Source organism: Ochotona princeps, chromosome 20, assembly GCF_030435755.1.
Source record: "Ochotona princeps isolate mOchPri1 chromosome 20, mOchPri1.hap1, whole genome shotgun sequence".
Lineage (NCBI taxonomy): Eukaryota > Metazoa > Chordata > Mammalia > Lagomorpha > Ochotonidae > Ochotona > Ochotona princeps.
The window spans coordinates 9,261,702-9,280,280 of record NC_080851.1 but is presented as its reverse complement, the minus strand read 5'-3'; the positions used below and the strand labels follow the sequence as shown (position 1 = coordinate 9,280,280).

At 38.0% G+C, this 18,579-nt stretch overlaps 1 protein-coding gene across 9 annotated transcripts in view; it reads right to left on the bottom strand.

Moving 5' to 3' along the window:
* The window catches only part of AKAP9 (A-kinase anchoring protein 9), a 123,315-nt gene that overhangs the window by 51,300 nt on the left and 53,436 nt on the right, over nucleotides 1-18,579 (bottom strand). For 4 of the 9 annotated variants that reach the window (XM_058678301.1, XM_058678297.1, XM_058678300.1 and 1 more), the window contains 9 exons: nucleotides 15,601-15,712; nucleotides 14,728-14,911; nucleotides 12,587-12,683; nucleotides 11,843-11,935; nucleotides 8,105-8,461; nucleotides 6,509-6,733; nucleotides 5,336-5,476; nucleotides 4,775-4,881; nucleotides 2,170-2,375 (listed from right to left, as the gene is read on the bottom strand). In XM_058678301.1, coding sequence (XP_058534284.1) covers nucleotides 2,170-2,375; nucleotides 4,775-4,881; nucleotides 5,336-5,476; nucleotides 6,509-6,733; nucleotides 8,105-8,461; nucleotides 11,843-11,935; nucleotides 12,587-12,683; nucleotides 14,728-14,911; nucleotides 15,601-15,712 — 1,522 coding nt within the window. The remainder of the gene's footprint in view (nucleotides 1-2,169; nucleotides 2,376-4,774; nucleotides 4,882-5,335; nucleotides 5,477-6,508; nucleotides 6,734-8,104; nucleotides 8,462-11,842; nucleotides 11,936-12,586; nucleotides 12,684-14,727; nucleotides 14,912-15,600; nucleotides 15,713-18,579) is intronic. The other 5 variants (XM_058678298.1, XM_058678306.1, XM_058678302.1 and 2 more) reach the window with 4 other exon arrangements.

Sequence of the window (18,579 nt, the reverse complement as noted above, 5' to 3'; positions counted from 1 at the left end):
CCCAGGGCCTCGGAACCCTGCACCTGCACGGGAGACCCGGAAGAAGATCCTGGCTCCTGGCCTGCTTTGACTCAGCTCCGGCCGATGCAGCATTCTGGGGAGTGATCCAACAGATGAAGGTTTTTCTGTCTCTCCTCTCTGTAAATTTGCCTTTCCAATAAAAATAAATAAAACTTCTTAAAAACCATGCTCTAATATATAAGAAATAGAAAAATTCAACATTACGTTTTAGTTTTTTTTATAATAATGCTTCTGTTAAAATACAAAGGAATCTCAGAAAAAAACCCTTTTACAAAAACTTAATTCTATTTATTTGAAAGACAGAGTTACAGAGAAAAGAGAGGGAGAGATAAGGAGAAAAAAAGAGAGGGGGAATCTTCCATTTGCTGTTCACCCCCCAAATGGTAGTAACAGTGGGGCTGGGCCACATGAAGCCAGGAGCTTTGCTCAGGCCTCCCTGGTGGGTGCATGGATGCACCTGGACCACTAGTACTGCTACCCAGATGAACTAAAATGAAACTGGATTGAAAGTGGGGCTGCTGGGAATCAAACCAGATCCCAAATGGGATGCCAGAGGTGCCAGCCGCCAATGCCCAAAATTCTTACTTCTAGAGCAGTGTCAGAATTTAAAATTTTTATTTAAGGTATATTTTTAAAAGTTTAAAATTTTATTGAGTCAACATATCCTTCAAGATGAAAAATTAAGCTGATAAATGGTCATCCTAATGTCATTGGCAAGATTAACATATCATTGCTAAACATCAAATCATAGAATTAAATGAAAACTGTACATTATAAACTATGATGCTAATGCCAGCAAAACGATCTTTTGCATTGTTCGCTACATTGTATTTCTTAACTATGCATTTCATGCTTCTTCTTGCATTCCAATACTATTCACTCAGACATCAACACTGAAATAAAACCTTGGAGAGCTTAACTGACTCAACCACACCTAAAGTGTCATAAGTAAATATTAAATATTATGACTCCATGGGGATCTCACTTCAAATTGAAAGAATGTTTTTAAATAAATTTATTTAAAATCCCAAGTAAAGCTTTTCTCTGCACTTGGAAACACACTATTTGCCAACATGTATAAATGTAAGCCTTCTACCTCTAAGTGAATAACAACCTCTTTCTTCGCAGGAAATGCAACAAATAGCATAGTCTTAAAAATGACAAGAACCGGGGAGCTGGCATTGTGGGTAAAACTGCCATGTGTGATGACAGCATCTCAGATGGGCACCATTTCTGGTCGCTGTGCTTCTGCCCCAGCTCTCTAATAGCCTAGGAAAAGAGGTTATGTGGATGAAGCTCCTAGCACAAGCCTGACTCAGGCCTGGACCAGCTCTGCTTGTTCCAGCCACAGGAGGAGGGAACCAGCAGATGAAAGACCCCTCTTTATTTATTCTATCAAATAAATGGATAAATCATTGTTGATAAAATGACAAGAACTGGCATCTTCAGGAATTGGAGACAGATATGAACTGCAGGGTCTGTCTTCTGATCCACAAGTCCAGATCCTATCTTTCCCCAGCTGACAAAACTGCCCCCTGTTCATTTCCTGATTCCTTCTCCAGCAACGGATAGGAATTGAAAGACAAGAGAGGCTAGAGGTTGGTAATGTGACATAATAAACCAACAAAGTTGGAGGAAGAAGACAAGTTAGCAAGATGGCTGTCACGTCAGGATCTGTTCTCTGGACCCACACATGTTCTGCCATCTTTCAAACCACTTTTTCAAGAAGAAAACATGTAGCAAAGACAAGACCGAACCCTGCATATGGACTTCTAACCATCTTAACAAGTAAGCGAAATGGGGCTGGATTGCTCACAATTCTCTACTTCCAAGCTTCCTGTAATTCACTAGGGTAGTTTCAGGATGTCTCCCAGCAATCCTGATTGGTGATGTGGAATTTTTTATTGGTGGAAAAATAAAACAGGATCTCCCAGTAGTGACCCTGAGTCTGTATGACAACTCTAACAAATCCACTTGCAAATGCCATACAGTAAGATGTTCTGAGCAGAGTGGTTGTAATGTATATTTATTTGGACATCTCTTGAATGGAAAATACTTGGATAGTTTCTCTTCTGTTATTTTCAACACAAAGGCAAGTATTTTGAATTCAGCAAGAGTTGTTGCAGTAAATGGTGATAAAACTGGTACCTCTTATATGTTCCTCGTGGACACATGATTTTACAGATGCCTCGGCTTCTGATCTCCACATCAGACTGGCAGATGACTGGATTTTACTAGATCTATCTAGAATTCCAAGGACATGGCGGCCAATAGTTTCTTCAACAGCTGCTGTTGTCTTTACAACTTCCAAGAGGATCTTGAGAAGTCTGTTATTAGCTTTCTGAAGTGCATATCTGCATCAAGAATTACAAAAATGTTTAGTATCTCTACAGCACTTTGCTTATATTCTACAAATACATACTATGAAGTATTTGATTTGAAAAATACCCTATGCTCCTCCCTGATTAAATAACATGCAATAGTACCTACAGCGATTTCTTGTTTGTGACTTGACATGACCTGTTCCTGAAAAACTACAGCCAATTTTACATTTTTCAAAAAAAGAGTTTGGCAGTTCTAAAAAATGTTTAGCATTTTGACTTGGAAGAAGACAAAACACTTAAGTACTAAGCAGATAAAAAGAAAAATTTAAGCGGATACAAACTTTAAGTCTTAAAAAGTAGCAAAGTATCTAGGCATTCACATTTTTAAAGTTGAAATTATTGTTCATACCTATTGACTCACATAGTTTTTTTATATTCAACCTTTTTATGTGTATGAAAAACTACTCTAAAAATATAAATGAAAACAATCCACAAGGAAAAAAAGAAATTGTGGCAGTATTTCTACAAGTTCATGGTGATGAACTAAATCAAATCACTAAAGGTTAATGGGCAGAGATGCTTTCACAAAGGTTTACAGTGACTTTTCCATCTGTTAACAGCAGAGGGAGCAACGTCACAGCCCGCTGTCCATCACATCTGCTCCACAGACAGTGCCACACCCTACACACACTACACTCATTCCAACCACACAGAATTAATGGACTGCTTCTACCTTTCAGAAGACAACATATTCTTAAATTCTAAAAAAAGTAACACAATATTGCTATTTACACCCCAAAACATCTCAGCACTCAGAGTTAATCACTATTAACATTTTAATACCTTTACTTATAGATTCAAATGAGTAAATGTGTATGTGTGTATGTATATATATACATCCAGGTGCATATACACACACACACACTCATTAAGAAATATACGTCCATCACTGGTGACCCAGAAGATTACCAGGCCACTTTTCTGAATAATTAAGAAACTCACTCTAGTGCTTAATCTGACAGAGGTACTAATATGACAAAATTAATAAATGTGGACCAAATCAAATTGACATTGTGAAGATATCCTGATTTAAGATAGTTTTTATCTCTTAGCTTCACAACAGAGGAGTTTCCCAACAGCCAGGTTAAAAGATGTGCTTCCTATGCACATGGCACATCTATTTTAAGACAAGGTAACAAATGGAAAAGCTTTAGTTAGTGTTTGTCAAGTGTAAGTTGAGACAGTTCTATTTTTGTACTCAGATCAAGCTCTCTGCTTATATAATCAAGAATATTAAAAATAAAACTAAAAAAAACTTATGAGGAACTTAAGGGTTTTATTTCATTTGCTTTTTATGAGGTTCTACTCAAACTTTAAACCTCACCATAGGATAATGTGAAAATACTTCTATTTAAGATAAATGGTTAAAATTAATACAATGGTAAAAATAAAGATGAATATTCATTTTATAAGCACTCACTATAAATTTTTTTAAATTAAATATTCCATAATTTAAAAATACACCAATTAGAGATGGATAATATAAAATAAACATGGTGTTTATTTTATATTGCTACGGTCAACTCTAGGTTTTCATACACTGTCTTTCTTGTTTGAGCTCCATACTGACTGCGTTCCATACTGATGATCCAATGGGGAAGCCAAAATCTTAGGGGCCACATTCCTCCATGCAAGCTGAGGGAGGGTTAGGAGCACACAAAGAGGGCAGTCACAGAAATCGGAAAAGGAGGAGATCAAGTTAGTAGTTAGGTCTTAAAATGTTTCATTTGAACAAAACAAATTTTAAAATATTGTGCTTTAAAAAGTCCTTAGCATTAATGTGGGACATTTATTTACATCTATTATTTTATACTTTTATATTATCCTCTACAAAATCAACTAAAGAAAAGTTCTATTAACACCAGGTGATTAATTTATTCCTCTATATAACTGGGACATGGATTCAAAGTATGTGCATTATGAATATGAGAAGGTAAATGTGAGTATTGACACGCAGATGACTTTGCCTCTCTATGTAAACAAGCCAGGGCATGGCAACATCTTGTTCACACAACAGGAGCAAAGCATAAAGCTGACAAGTACCATTATCTCTTAGGACAAAAAAACCACATAAGAGGAATAAAATTAATCATGAAAGGTGTGATATCCAATAAATACCCTAATATTTATAGTTAAATACAATTATCCAGTGAAAACTACATCACATATAAAATATCCTTTAAAGTATTTAATGACAAAAATTGATAATCCTTCACATTTTACACACACAGGAATTAGTTTCATAAACAGAGTGTGGTGATCTTTAAGACAAAGTAAAAAACTACAATATAATAAGACGAGAAAAAGTTGAGCAGACTGAAGTAACCACTGACTTTACTTTGCACTGAATAAGAACGTATTTTGTATACCTTTCACTGGACAGAATATCAGGAGGGACGTCTTCAGGTTTTCTGTCCAGTTCCTTTTCTTTGAACGTCTGTTCCTCCGCTTCTGGCTGTTTTTCATTTCCATCCTGCTGAAGTTTGTTCAGCGGCAGAGAGGACAAGACAGAAAGAAAGCCCGTCATCTGGGAGGCAGTAGTGCCCTTCTCTACTGGTTTGAGGCGAGACAGACACTGCCTGAATTAATATTTAACTACATTTTATCTGGAAATTAGCATTACCAAGAAAGATAAAACATTCTAGCGCAGAGACAAAAAACTTGCAACGGGTTCAATATAATGCATGCCAAAGTGCAACAATAAAGAAGCGATTTGCTTCTTGATGAAGCAGTATTTACTAGAGCAATGCCAAATGCAAATTACCATCGACAGAATGTAAGGCATTTTAGCTCCACCTACCTTACATGTAAGCAATCACAAACACGTTAAGCTTATTACCTACCAATATATCTCACAGCAACAACACAGACAGACAAATCCTACTGCATTGTTGATCCATTGTTCCTAGACGGGCCACAGTCCATACTACCTGTGTTTGCGTACTGCTGTTGCGCAGCTCACAACACAGCTTCTCTCTTCCAGCTAAACACAGCTGCTTTAGTGCTTCCAGCTCCTCTAAAAGCACCCTCTCTCTCTCTGAAACCAGGTTTTCATTATCTATTGAGGATCTCTAAATGAGAAAAAAGGTCATGAGAGAATATTGTTTGCGATAGAGGAAAAGAGCAGAAACATTAAGCAGATTTCTTTTAACCCCTGGGACCCACAGGTCCTGGTTCTACTGATGATTCATATTCCACAATAAGGGGTTAAAAGGCATATACAAAGTTCAATGCAAAATCTGAAACATCAGAAAAAAAGCTAATTAACTTTAAATACTTAGGAATTTGTAGAGTTCAATTAGTAATTTTATAAGTCTATTTTGCATTGAAAATTCAGAAGTCTGAATTCACAAAATACAATGAAGAAAAGCAAAACAAATTTTCTCAAAATATGCTTTAGGTTTAACTCAGTTTTCCTATTATTTTACATTTGAAAGTATATATGTGTTAAGTATTCTGTAATTTCTATCTCTCCTTTTAATTTTAGTTTTCAGAATTAAATTCAATGAATTTATTTTCATAAAAATTGTACATAAATATCTCTGCTTTTCTGCAATGATTTTGTGAGTATATTTTATTCGGCAATCAACTAGAACCCAGCTCCCAAATACTAAGGAGTAATCAAATTTAGTCAAGAAAGGGATAAGAATGTTACATAAATTTGCATTTCTTAAATTAAGATGTTTCCCTGGAGAAAGTTCCAGAAACATACCATTTCAGTAGATTTCCACGGTGATTAAAAGGACGGTTACAGACAGATAAAGTTAAACCCTGGAGAAGTTAGTTTGTGGGTTCCCACAACTATAAACAAACCTGGGAAAAGGGAAAGACAGCCAGTACACACTTGAGCAGCTCAGCACAAGGTGTCTCCAAATTGCTAAGGTGCCTTTGCTTTGCTGCGTATGGTCAACAGGATGATAAAAAAGACCAGGGTTGCTTTTCTACATGACAAGTTCCTAACAGGATCTAAGCCCATTGTGCAGGACGGGTGTGGTCGTAATGTTAAATATTTGTATTTGAAACAATCGTGATTATGCTTTAAAAGGCTAAATAAAATAGTGCTACAAATTAGACTGGAAGAAAATGGACTGTAAGGGCTGTACCTGGGCCAATTGTCTGTTAAGTCTCTTAATTTCTTCCTGAAGCTGTTCCTGGTCTTCCCGCTGCCTCTCCATCTGCCGCATGTGTGCCTGCCTTAACAGCTCCATCGCCTGCTGATGTTCCTGGTACTGTCGGACAAGCTCTTGCCTCATATCTTCCAACTGCTCTTCATTCAGCATTAGCTGTCTAGAAGCATCCATATTTGATACCAAAATTTCATCATGAACCTGTAGTAAAATAAGTCAATCAATTCATCCACCATAACACAACTTGGGAACATCTGTCAGCACAGATGCTTTAAATGTGAAAGCAATTCTGCTAACCTCATAAGGCACCTGTTGTTGTTTTTAAAGATTTACTTATTTTCATTACAAAGTCAGATATACAGAGAGGAGGAGAGACAGAGAGGAAGATCTTCCATCCGTTGTTTCACTCCCCAAGTGACTGCAACGGCTGGTGCTTGGGATCCCGGCACGTTCTAGGTGAGGACCTTAGCCGCTAGGCCACGGCGCCAGGCCCGAGAAGCTTATTTTATTTACATTATGCAGTGATTATTACTACTACTACAGAGAACGGCTTCATAATAAATATGATATTTTATTTGGAAATAAAAATCTTTATATTATAGTTTTCACATTCCAAAGGAGTCAATTCCTTTGTGGATCCAATGAACAGTTAAATTCCTGAAGAAATACTCATACTGGGGCCAGTGTTGTGGCATAGTAGAAAAAGCGGCTACCTGCATTGCTGGCATCCCATACAGTCACTGGCTCGTGTCCCAGTGTACCACTTCCCATCCAACTCCCTGCTAAAACCCCCTGTCTGGGAAAACAGTGGAAGGCGGCCCTTGAGTTTGGGTCCCTGCCAATGTGGCAGATCCAGACGAAGCACCTGGCTTTGGCCTCACCCAGGGCTGGCTGCCAGGGCTACTTAGAGACTGAACCAGCAGGTAAGATCTCCCTCCCTCTCTTTGTAACTTGATTTTCTAAATAAATAAATATTGTCTTTTTTTTAAAGAAAGGAAAAAAATTTACACCACTTAAAAGAATCATTTTGCCTTGAATAGTTCCTAGTAAACTAAAAAGCTTTTTGTAACTCCCTCACAAGTTTGGAATTTCATAGAGCTGATAACTTTCTCCGAGTATTTCTTGGAACAAAGCATAACATCATGAAGAGTAACATAATTATTGAATAAAGAAAGAATTAGTACATAGAGAATAAAAACAGGCAGTTGTTTCCCTGTAATGCTGTATTTAATGAAGTAGATCTTTTATTCACAGATTCTGCTAATTCACAGTATAATCTTTAGCTAGCTGAAACAAAATCAGCATGGACATGAAGCACAATGAGACCTTACTATGCATAAAGTCCAAGACAAGCAAGAATTAGGAACCAGACCTGCTTTATTTAGTAGTAAGCAACTTGACCATATACTCTTCAACCAATAAAGCAATACTACTAATGTGAATAATAAATTAAGACTAGATTTGATACTTGGCTCCTTCATGAAGCAGTATTAACATTTTTCTTTTTATGGTGAAAAGAGTCTGTTTTTAAGTAAGTTTTTTAAAAAAATATATTCAAGGGAGTGTACTTACAGATTCTCTGACTACAAATGTCTTATCTTTGGAGAACATTTCTTCTGAAATAGTCAGTTCATGGTCCTCTGAGTCCAGTGTATGAGCAAGATCCTCATCATTTGATAACAGAACTTCCTTTTGGTCTTCTCCTAACTCTTTACTAAGTGGTTTAAATTCTTCTTTAAGCTTCGTATCTGTTCCCCCTAAAGTCTGCAGAACAGCTTGGCCCTTTGGTAACTGCTTTTCCTTAAAATGCTGTTCTTCCTGATGACAGGGAGCACGTGTCTGCTCTGATGCGGTGCCATTCTCCACTCCCTCAGACACTCTAGACAGTTCAGTTTGTTGAGCAAATGCTATACTCATTGACACAATGACCTAAAGACATAGAGTAAGCAAACCAAAAAGGATTGTATTTATCAATACAAGTAATTGATAAAGGCAAGTATCTCCCCTAAAACTTCATGAAATAGAAAAAAAGAGACACTATGGTTTTAAAAGCAAAAGTGATCCCATGACAAAGTGATACAGAGACAGACTGTTTTGCAATGAATCTAATGTCATTTATTTCACTGCTTGACTCTGCAAATCAGCATATTTTTCTTAGTGGAAATAGCAAAACAATTTCAATATGAAAATTAGAGAATAAAAGTTTGCTTCTTCCAAAAAAATTCACGATACACACTTCAGTAAACCTCCTTTCTTTTCTTTACAAATATGATAACTCTTCAAAATTTCCAAGGAAAATTGGCACCAAGATAAACTTATACTAACTTGTTTCAGCATGTTACATAGGATTATAGTTTCAGGCACCTAGAAGGATAAGGCATCAGTTTGAAAAGAGCCTGTATCAGAGCAACATGAATTTTGCAACAATTAAAGAACAAATCTTCAATGTGCGGTGTAGAAAAACAGTAAAATCTTTGGTGTTCTGCAAAGTGCTTATGGGAATAATTCCCTCCCCTCCTCAATCAGGAGTTTAGAAGTGGGTGACTCAAATTAAGAAGAGACCAGATAATGCCACAGATGAAGCTCACTGGAGAAGATGAACCACATATTGGTGAGGAAAACCTTGACTCTTGTTCATGCCAGATTAAAGAGGATCTACGGTAAACAGCAGAAACTGCAACTACCACCACAGACATCTCAACTGGCTCGGCCGACACAATTCTGACTGAAACATTAGAGTAAAGCACACTTCACTGGTTGTACGCCCAAACTGTTGTGTCCAGACCAGCTGCAGACAAACCAGAGATTTTTTTTAAAAATTTAAATTACTATTTAAAAGATTCAATGTAATTTGTAGAAACAATTCTGAGAACACAATGGCCTCTCCTTCCACCCTTCCTCGGCAGACCAGAGATCTTAAGGAAAATTTTAAAACAGTGGGATCAAGAGTTGAAGAATTGCTAACAGGATACGAGACAGGGTTTCACCAGTAGCATCCTGAAGACAAAGAAGAATCCAAAGAACCTATCTTAACAAATAAAGTTCATATTTCATTTCTACCTGTTGATTCAATTTTTCTACCAACCTTCTGAAGTTTACTCATAGATATGAATATGCATTTTATAAAAATGTGATCATACTCAAACATTATAATTGGGTCCTTCAGCTTAACAACATTAAATATCTTCTCAAATCAAGAAATACATTTCTATATAATTTCCTAAGTGTTTAAAGTTTCATATTGTATAGACGTAGAAGTTTATTCTATCATTTTTCACCATTGGACACATAGAATAATTCCACTATTATACTATCTTAAATGCCACTGTGATGAAATCTTTTTAATAATTGCATTACTGTTCATATTCTTTATTTCCTCACAATAAATTTCCAGATGTGATACTTCATTTGTATTATTTTTATGTATGATTATATACATTTAAACATAATCCAGTTTAACTTTCAGCTATAATTAGGATCACAAGACACCATCTATTCGAGTTCTAACAAACAAAGTTATTTAGCAAATTCAAACAGCAGACTTGGCTGACAGGTTTCTAGGCCTCTGAGGACTAACTGCAGGGTTACGTTTATTTCAAGTGACATCTTCATAGAAAACTTGCAATGAGAGAAGTGTGGAGTCTGTAAGCCAAGGAAAAAAAAGTGCTTGGGGTTAGAGACACTTTGTGCTGGGTAACGTTCAGCCTTTTCTACCTGATTTCCTTATTGGTCCAGGTCACGTAGCCAGATCTGGAGTCCAGGATAAAGCACTCATGTGATCAGAAACCTCAATGCCTGCTGACCTTCAGCCTTCTCCGACTCTTTTATTGTTCTAGCCCATGTGACTGAACTTCAATTCAGAGATAATGCCGATCCTGGGTTAGAAACCTGTATGTCTAGTGAGCCGCAACCTTCCCGTTTTCCTCACTGGTGTGGAGCACAGCAATGCATGCCTCTTTCACTTCCTGACTTGAACATGATGTGCCTGTCCGGGGAAGTGATTCCTACTGCCTCCTTCCTGCAGCATTTGCATGGGAAAGGTAACCCAACGACAGCAAGACACTCCACATAGGCGGCCACTCTCACTGTGCCCCTGCACAAGTTCAATTAATTCTCATTATATCTGCAAGGTAAGCACTGTTATTGCTATAATAATAATACAATAGATTTGGCTCAAAGTATGTCTAACTGCAGCACCATAAATACCATGCTTGCATGCCATATTGCTTCTATTCAGGCAATCCTGCTTCTCCACACCAAACCTTCTGGAATGCTTAAGGAAGGTCTGGTAGCTCTGTTATCTGGATCATAGGCCTATGCAGCAAAATGTCAAATTGTGCAGATGGAAGAGTTAGTTAACCAGATATTACAACTGAGCAAACAATGTTTTTAACCTTCTCTAGCTAGAATTCATGACCTTAAAATAAGTTTATGCTTTAATTTCTGTATTGAATATGATCTGCCTGTTAATTTCTTCCTCTTCTTCCTCTGTCTCTCCTCCTCTCTGTACATGTTAACAATGACAGCTATGGAATGACAGCATTCCAGTTTTCACTTCTTTCCAGGAGCTAAGTATATTCATCTCAGACATAAGTAAATCTTTCCGCCCAGATCTCTTTGGGTCTTGATCTCATTTAGATTTGCCCTAACTTTTTTATACATTTCCTTTATGTCCTGTTAATTCACCCCCTTTTAAATACATTCTTTTAAATTATATATGCTCCACTGTGATTATTACATTGTAACAGTTTCTTATAAACAATGAAAAGCAAAGTTATAATTCAACAGTCTAACATACACCCAGTTAGGTACATGCATTTTGGAAGGATACACAAAGACAGAGAAATGGAATCATATACCAGCAGGTTATACAGGCTGATAGTCAAAGCTTAGAGGATGACTCTGAGTAGCAGGTAGGGATAACCAGCAGGTTATACAGGCTGATAGTCAAAGCTTAGAGGATGACTCTGGGTAGCAGGTAGGGATAAGCAGCCTAAGTAGACTCACTTTGATAAGCTCCTGCATTTAGCCAGGAGTTAACTTTCCATGGTAATCCTGCCTTAGTATTTGCAGTTACTATCCAGAAGGTAATATACAGAGACTCAACATCTCCTCTTTTCCTTCTCAAAGAAAAATCTACAGAATACTTCACCTAAAGGCAAATCTAGGTGATAGCATTACCTGAAAATGTAAATATGAAACGTACATGAAACATACAGTTAAAAGGACATTCCACATAAAATCTACATTTTCTGAAAACTGAAAAGTTATGTACAGCAACATAATCCTCCAGATAAACCATAAATTTACCTTCGCTACTTCTTCTTCTAATCGTTCTTGGTACTGTTTCTCCAGCATCTTAACCATATTTGTTTCTGGTTTCACTTGAGATTCACCAGAAAACTAAATTTAAAAGAAAAATGACATGTTTATTTACACTAAAAATTCAGCATTTATTTTTAAACTTCTATTCTGTGAAAGTTTTAAAGAAATCACTTTCTTAAAATCTTCTATGCAGTCTTAGCAAAGTATAAATTCTAGTTTTCCTCTAGGATTCAGGAATCTAAAATCTCCGGAGTGAGGATCACACAGGAGTCTCCAGGTGCAGGTGTGAGGAACTGGGAATACCACAAGGTGAGGACAGGCAGCAGGTGGCTCAGGTGGCCTGGTATGTGCTCAAAAAGATGAGCGACTTTTCCAGGGGATGTGCTGGGCTGCAGGACCTTATCGTCTACCTTGGCCTCAGCATCTTAGATTTGGGGGATTCCTAAATCCTGCTGTAGAGTTGGCAGTTCTTGGAAGAACTGTGTTGAACAGGACACAGAAGCCAATTAAAAAGACAGCACACACGTCAAACCCTGCCATATGCTGGGCAGAGTCTCAACTTTAACTTCCCATCTTTACCTATACATTCTTTTACTTAAGAGAACCTAATATTTATTATGCCTACTTCCCAGCAACTATTTACTAGGTGATTACTAAATCACAGATACAAAAATTAAAAGAAAAATAAAATCAGTGTACCTAATAGTTTAAAGATTAAAACTACAATACCTCTATTGTACCATCAGTACTGTCTTCTGGACAATTTGCAGGATACATTGTTCTCTGTAGTTCTGAGTCCACAATTACTGTTGAATCATTGGAGAAGCTAAACATAAATTTAAAAAAAAGTATTATTGTGTGTGTTCATTACTGTTTGTTCAGAATTTATATCATACGTAAAATGTGTACTGGGGTAAGGAAGACACAAATGGCAGTCTAGGGTTTTTAGACATTATAATTCAAAATCATATTTTAACTCATTTTTCCAAGCAAAAGTAACACAACTGAATGATATTTAAATACATCACCTTTGTGCCATTTTACAGAAAATGAAGTAGGAATCTAGGAGACACAATTCTGGAGACTTATGTGGGGTAACCGAAAAAGGGCTCATGAGAACACAGAAACAGAGATCCACAGGCAGTGAGGACGTTTCACATGCAAATATCTGAGCAAGATTATTCTAGGTGGAAGAAACAGCCAATGAGAAGCGTCTAGAGCAGAAGTGTACCAATACGTTCACTCACAGACCCCCGAAGAGTGCATGATTTAAGATTAGTGAGGCAATGAGTGAATCAGTAGAGATGACAGTCAAAGAGGCAAAGAACACATCACGTGGGACCCAGTAAGGCCCCGTAAGGAAGAACACAGGAATAACACTAGCCATTCTAAATTCAGAGTATGTTCTGGCACCTGTGTGGGTCATGGTGAAACAGACTTAGGGGAAGCTCGGGTAATCCAGGTGAGATATGAGAGGGCAGGGAGCAGGTGGGGAAGGAGGAGAGGGGGCAGGTCATCCGCACCTTAATGGTGGCGAGACAAGATTTGTGACAGACTGAGGGTTGTGACGGCAGCAGCAATTTCTTAGAAGATGCAGAGCTCTACTCTGCTTGTGGCGCAATACAGCGAGAGACAATCATGCAGAGAAAATTTAGAGAGCATGTGAAAAATCCCTTAGATTCCCTGCAAACCCTCTACATCAAAGCAGCAAAGAATATATGGGAAAAGAATATATGATAAATATGAGCACGAGACTTGATTTAACGTAGAATCTTCGCAAAATAAATGTGGGAGTAAAATTCTTACAGAGAAGTGTATTTGGTTTATAGCAACATTTATTTTCCACATTTCAGGGCTGGCGTAGTGGTTAAAGCCACCACCTATGAGGCTAGTTCATGCTGGAGCTGCTCCACTTCCAACCCAGCTCCCTGCTAACGGCCTGGGAAAGAGCAAGAGATAATCCAAGTGTTTGGAAAAAGCTTCTGCCTCCAGCCTGGCTCAAGCCCTGGTTGTTGCAGCCATTTGGAGAGAGAACCAGCAGATGGAAGAGCGCTCGCTCTCTCTCTCTTTCTCTCTCTCTCTTTCTGCCTGCCCATAACTGTATATTTTAGATAAAAATAAACATTTAAAAAAATACTTTCCACATTTCAAAGATGTTATCTCCTGCCTTTATTTCTTAAAAAGGTGGCATATCTTATCTCTTTGCTGAACTTATAAGAACCAATATAGTCATTTCAAGGAACTGTACAATACAGACCATTATATCTAAGTGTGAAAATAAAATGCAGTAAGCATCTCTACTTTCAAATCAAAGGTGAATTTCCAATGCAAGTGTTAAATATATCTTGATAATACAATGCTGGGCTCTGCCATTATCCACACCAACAATGTCAGGATACATTTAAATAGTAGAATGATGGATTTTGACTGTTTCTGAAGGACTATACTATTGTAATAATATAGGGGAAACCAGTGGCGGGGAGAGGATTTGGGGTGCGAAGGAGGGGAAATCCCAGAGTCTATGGAACTGTATCATAAAATAATTATTTTTTAAAAAGAGAAAAATATTGCTAAGAGAGTGGATTTGAAGTGTTGTCATCACAAAAAAGTGATTTGTGATGAAATGCAAATGCCTATTAGCTAAATTTTGATATTCCTCAACTTACATATGCTTAAAAACAAAACATGACGATAAACCTATACAACTTGTGTCTGTTAATAAATAAATGAAAATTAGATTCAAAGTAAAAAAAAAAAAAGAAAAAGAATCCTCTGGGTGATGCTGCAGATGTTATAGCTACAACCACTGCTGGCTGGGCTGATGTTAAAACTGCAAACACTGCTGGCTGGGGCCGGAAGGAGAGGGCTACCTTGGCTGAATAGGCTGAAGCCTCTTCGGCAAACAGCGGACTTGGACCCCAGAGTTTCCATCAACCTCTTCCAACTGTGGCTGCAAAGGGGATCTGGAGTGCTCCAGCTGTTGGACTTCATCTCCAAGTTGCTTCATCTGTTCAGAGGCTTGCTGAGAAGGTAACCTGCCTCCATGTCTGACACCTACCATACAAGCAGAAGAAAGTGCTGAATACGAATTTCTTAGGGAAATACCACAATCCTTTATTTGTGCACACAAAAAACATTCATTCTTATGTGAAAAAAGCCTTTTAAGCAGTAATAACTCATGTTTAAAATTGAACTAATTTGATAAAAAGAAAACAGTATAATTCAAGATCATTTTTTCTTTCCTCATAGCTGCAGCACCCTCAATCCTGACAATTTTATGTCTTTAAATTTAAAACAAGTTAGAATCAGAATGTAAAAAGTGGGATGGAACTTTACTTCATCATAAGGATCCAGGAAAGGATTCCCCTTCATTGTAAGGATAAGAAAATTGAGGGCATGGCATGATGGCTCAATTGGCTAATCCTCTCTCCTTTAAGTGCTAGGATCCCGTACTGGTGCCAGTTCATGTCCTGCGTGCTCCATTTCCTACCCAGCTCCCTGCTGATGGCACAAGAAAGCAGGGGAGAATGGGTCAACCCCTTGACACCCTGCACCCATGCAGGAGACCCCGAAGAAGCTTCTGGGTCCTGACTTCGGATTGGCTCAGCTCCAGCCACTACGGCCATTTGGGGAGTGGGACGTTGGACAGAGCTTTCTCTCTGTAAAATCTACCTTTCAAATAAAAACCAATAAACCTTTTCAAACATCATTTAAAGATATTATGGTATATGTTGAAAACTCACCAATGTCTTGTAAGTTGCTCATCTGAGAGTGAAGGGACGAGTCTCCCTTCTCTTTTGGTATGTTTTCTTCCGCAAATTCAAGTTCCACACCGTCTATTGGCTGTCCCTTAATCTATTGAGAACAACAGAAAAAAAGCAGTGACATTAATACACAATCCAGTACCTGGAAATCAAGTTTAAAGCAATTTTTAAGGTTAAGATGTTTTTGCACAATGTGACACTCTGCCACAAGAATCTTCCCTTCTAAGTTATCCCATACTCTTTTGACACGATGATGAATAACTTATCCCTTTCACAGCTATGAAATTATCTTAGTAACGAGCTTCCATATTTAGAACAAAGTTAATTTTTACAAATCAAGTGCTTCACAGAATTTTGGTAGGAAACTCATAATATTTATAAGTTGATCTTAAACTTCAACTACACATAGTGAAATTTTTTTCACATACTGAATTTTTTATTATCAGCACATGATAATATAAATTATCACTGAATATATGCAAGGGGTTTCTAAATTACATGGGAAAAATGAAATTAAAATTAAAATATAATTTAAAATTTTCATGAAATTTTTGAAACCCTTCCAGACTACGCACAACTAAATAACTGAAAAAACTATGCTACTCTATGCAGTAAACACAAAGAACAAAAATAATGAAAATAGAGTCCTATTTTTTTCACTGCTAAAACCAGACAGCAATGTTGAAGGTATTTGGAATTAATTTGTCCATTCACAAAATAGTGAATAGTATACATTATGACAAGGGAGAAAGGGGAGTAAGAACATAAAATCAGTAAAATAAGTGTATGTATACTTGTCCTTATAGATTTTATCAATTAGCTGGAGAAATATATTCACACGATGAGAAGTGCTGAATTATGAAATCTGTCTAAAGAAGTGTTGAGACAGAAGGAAGTCTGATGTGGATTTCAGTAATTACGGGGAAGTCAAACTTAATTTTGGATCTCAAATGCTTTTGGTAATGATTTGGGAAAGCTAAGTGGAAGAACAACAGCATCCGTGAGAGAACCTATGCCCAAGCAGGGAAGATATGCCGATCTTAGGAGGCGTTTTAATCCAGATCAAGGAGGACCAGATGAGCACAGCACACTGGCAGCAGAGATGATCAGCAGGTTAGGATGGCTCGCAAGCAGCTGGCCTTCTCCGGAAGTCCTTTCCAGTCCACTCTGACTCTTTATCACTTGCATATTTCAAGAGAATCTAGCTTCTGCTTCCGCAGCCAAAATAGAGCATGAGGTAAATCCTTAAGGTTCCTGACTAATCATGCTATAATCTTCACCTAATTCCTTCAACAAATCTTTGCCACATGCTAAATCAGCACTGTGCTAAGAGGAGGAAATAAAAGATTCTCTAATGCTGAACTGCTTCAAATCTGGTTAAAGAATCAGAAAAAATATTTTTAATAACACGAAAAGTAATGTGATACAAGTGTAAATTTGCAGAATTAGCCTTGGGAACAGGAAGAAAGGGATAATCAAGTATTTAAAGCAACCAAAAGCACAAGTTTGTACAGGTGTTAGCAAACAAAGTAAAAACATCTGAGACAGTCAACAAAGGTGATGCAGAGGAGGCAGCCTGGGGACGAGGGGTTGAGGAAGGAAGACACGGAGAACACGCCAAGGTGTTGCAAGATCGGAGCATTTTAAAGTAGTGCAGGTGGCTTATGTGAGGAAGAACTTACTCTTCTTTCTCCACCTTTCTGACTTCCAAGTAAGTAAACAAAAATGGTGTTCACTAAAAAGCTATGATTACATGTTACCAGCCTGACCTTGATCTCAACCAGACTTTGGATACCTCTGCAAACTCTAGAGAAGATGCTGTGTCACAGCATGACAATCACAGGACAATGTGGTGACACAGTGGTTTAAGCTACCACCTGCAATGCTTGTCATCCCACACAGTATCAGTTTGAGTCTCACCTGCTCTACTTCTGATCCAGCTCCTTGCTAACGCTCCCAGGAGAACACCAGAAGATGGCCCAAGTGCTTGGGCCATGACCACCCATGTGAGAGACCTAGACAGAGTTCCAGGTTCCTGGTTTCAGACTGGCCCAGGCCCAGCTACTATAGCCATCTGGAGGGTAAACCAGTGGATGTAGGATCTGTTTCTCTTTCTCTTCTCTCTCTGTAACTTTGCCTTTCAAATAAACAATTTTTTTAAAAAAAATATGAAATTTGCTTATTCCCTACTGTGCTGAAAAGAGTTAGCACAGCAGCTGTGAGAAGGCCTCTGCTGAGAAAGGTCTGCTTCCAAGTTTGATCCTTGGCTGGAATCTGGAACTTGAGGAATAAACAATTCCTCGTAATGTAAAACCCAGCTTAGCAGAAAGCATGGCTCACTGTGCCAATGGGATAACTGAGAACAAGCTATTTATCTTTCTTTTGTACTCCCTTCAGAATATATTTCTGTATGGGACAAGATTAATGGTCTGGGGAGAGAAGTTTTAAGAAAACCCAAGCTTCTGGTTGAATGTCATTCTCCAAACGGAGAAGTGAGGAATGGCAATTTTAAGGGTAAGGTGTCAATTAATTCAAACTTCCATGTGCTGAGACATAATAAATGGCCTTTGAGCAGATTTCCAACTGGACTCTTCCCACTATGATGGGACCGACCGGCACAGAGGCCTTAGAAACCACTGACATGGAAGAGCGCAGCACAGGGAAGAGGGGAAGCACGCGCAGACTCCCCTGCTACACCCACAGGGGCAGCACAGAGGCCTGACCGGCCACTCAAGGAAAGAAAACAGCTCAACCGACCCTACAGTCACTAAGTCAGCAAGGAGACGGGTCAAGCCACTGCACGGCTTGGGTTAATCCCTGAGCTTGCACTTTAAATCCAGGCTAAAAGATGAATTCTTTTAGAGACAAAACTATTCTTGTTGAGCTTCTTTGAACTGTCCCTCAACTCAAAAAACAAATAAAACCCCCAAACTGTGTTTATTTTAGACTATCTCATAA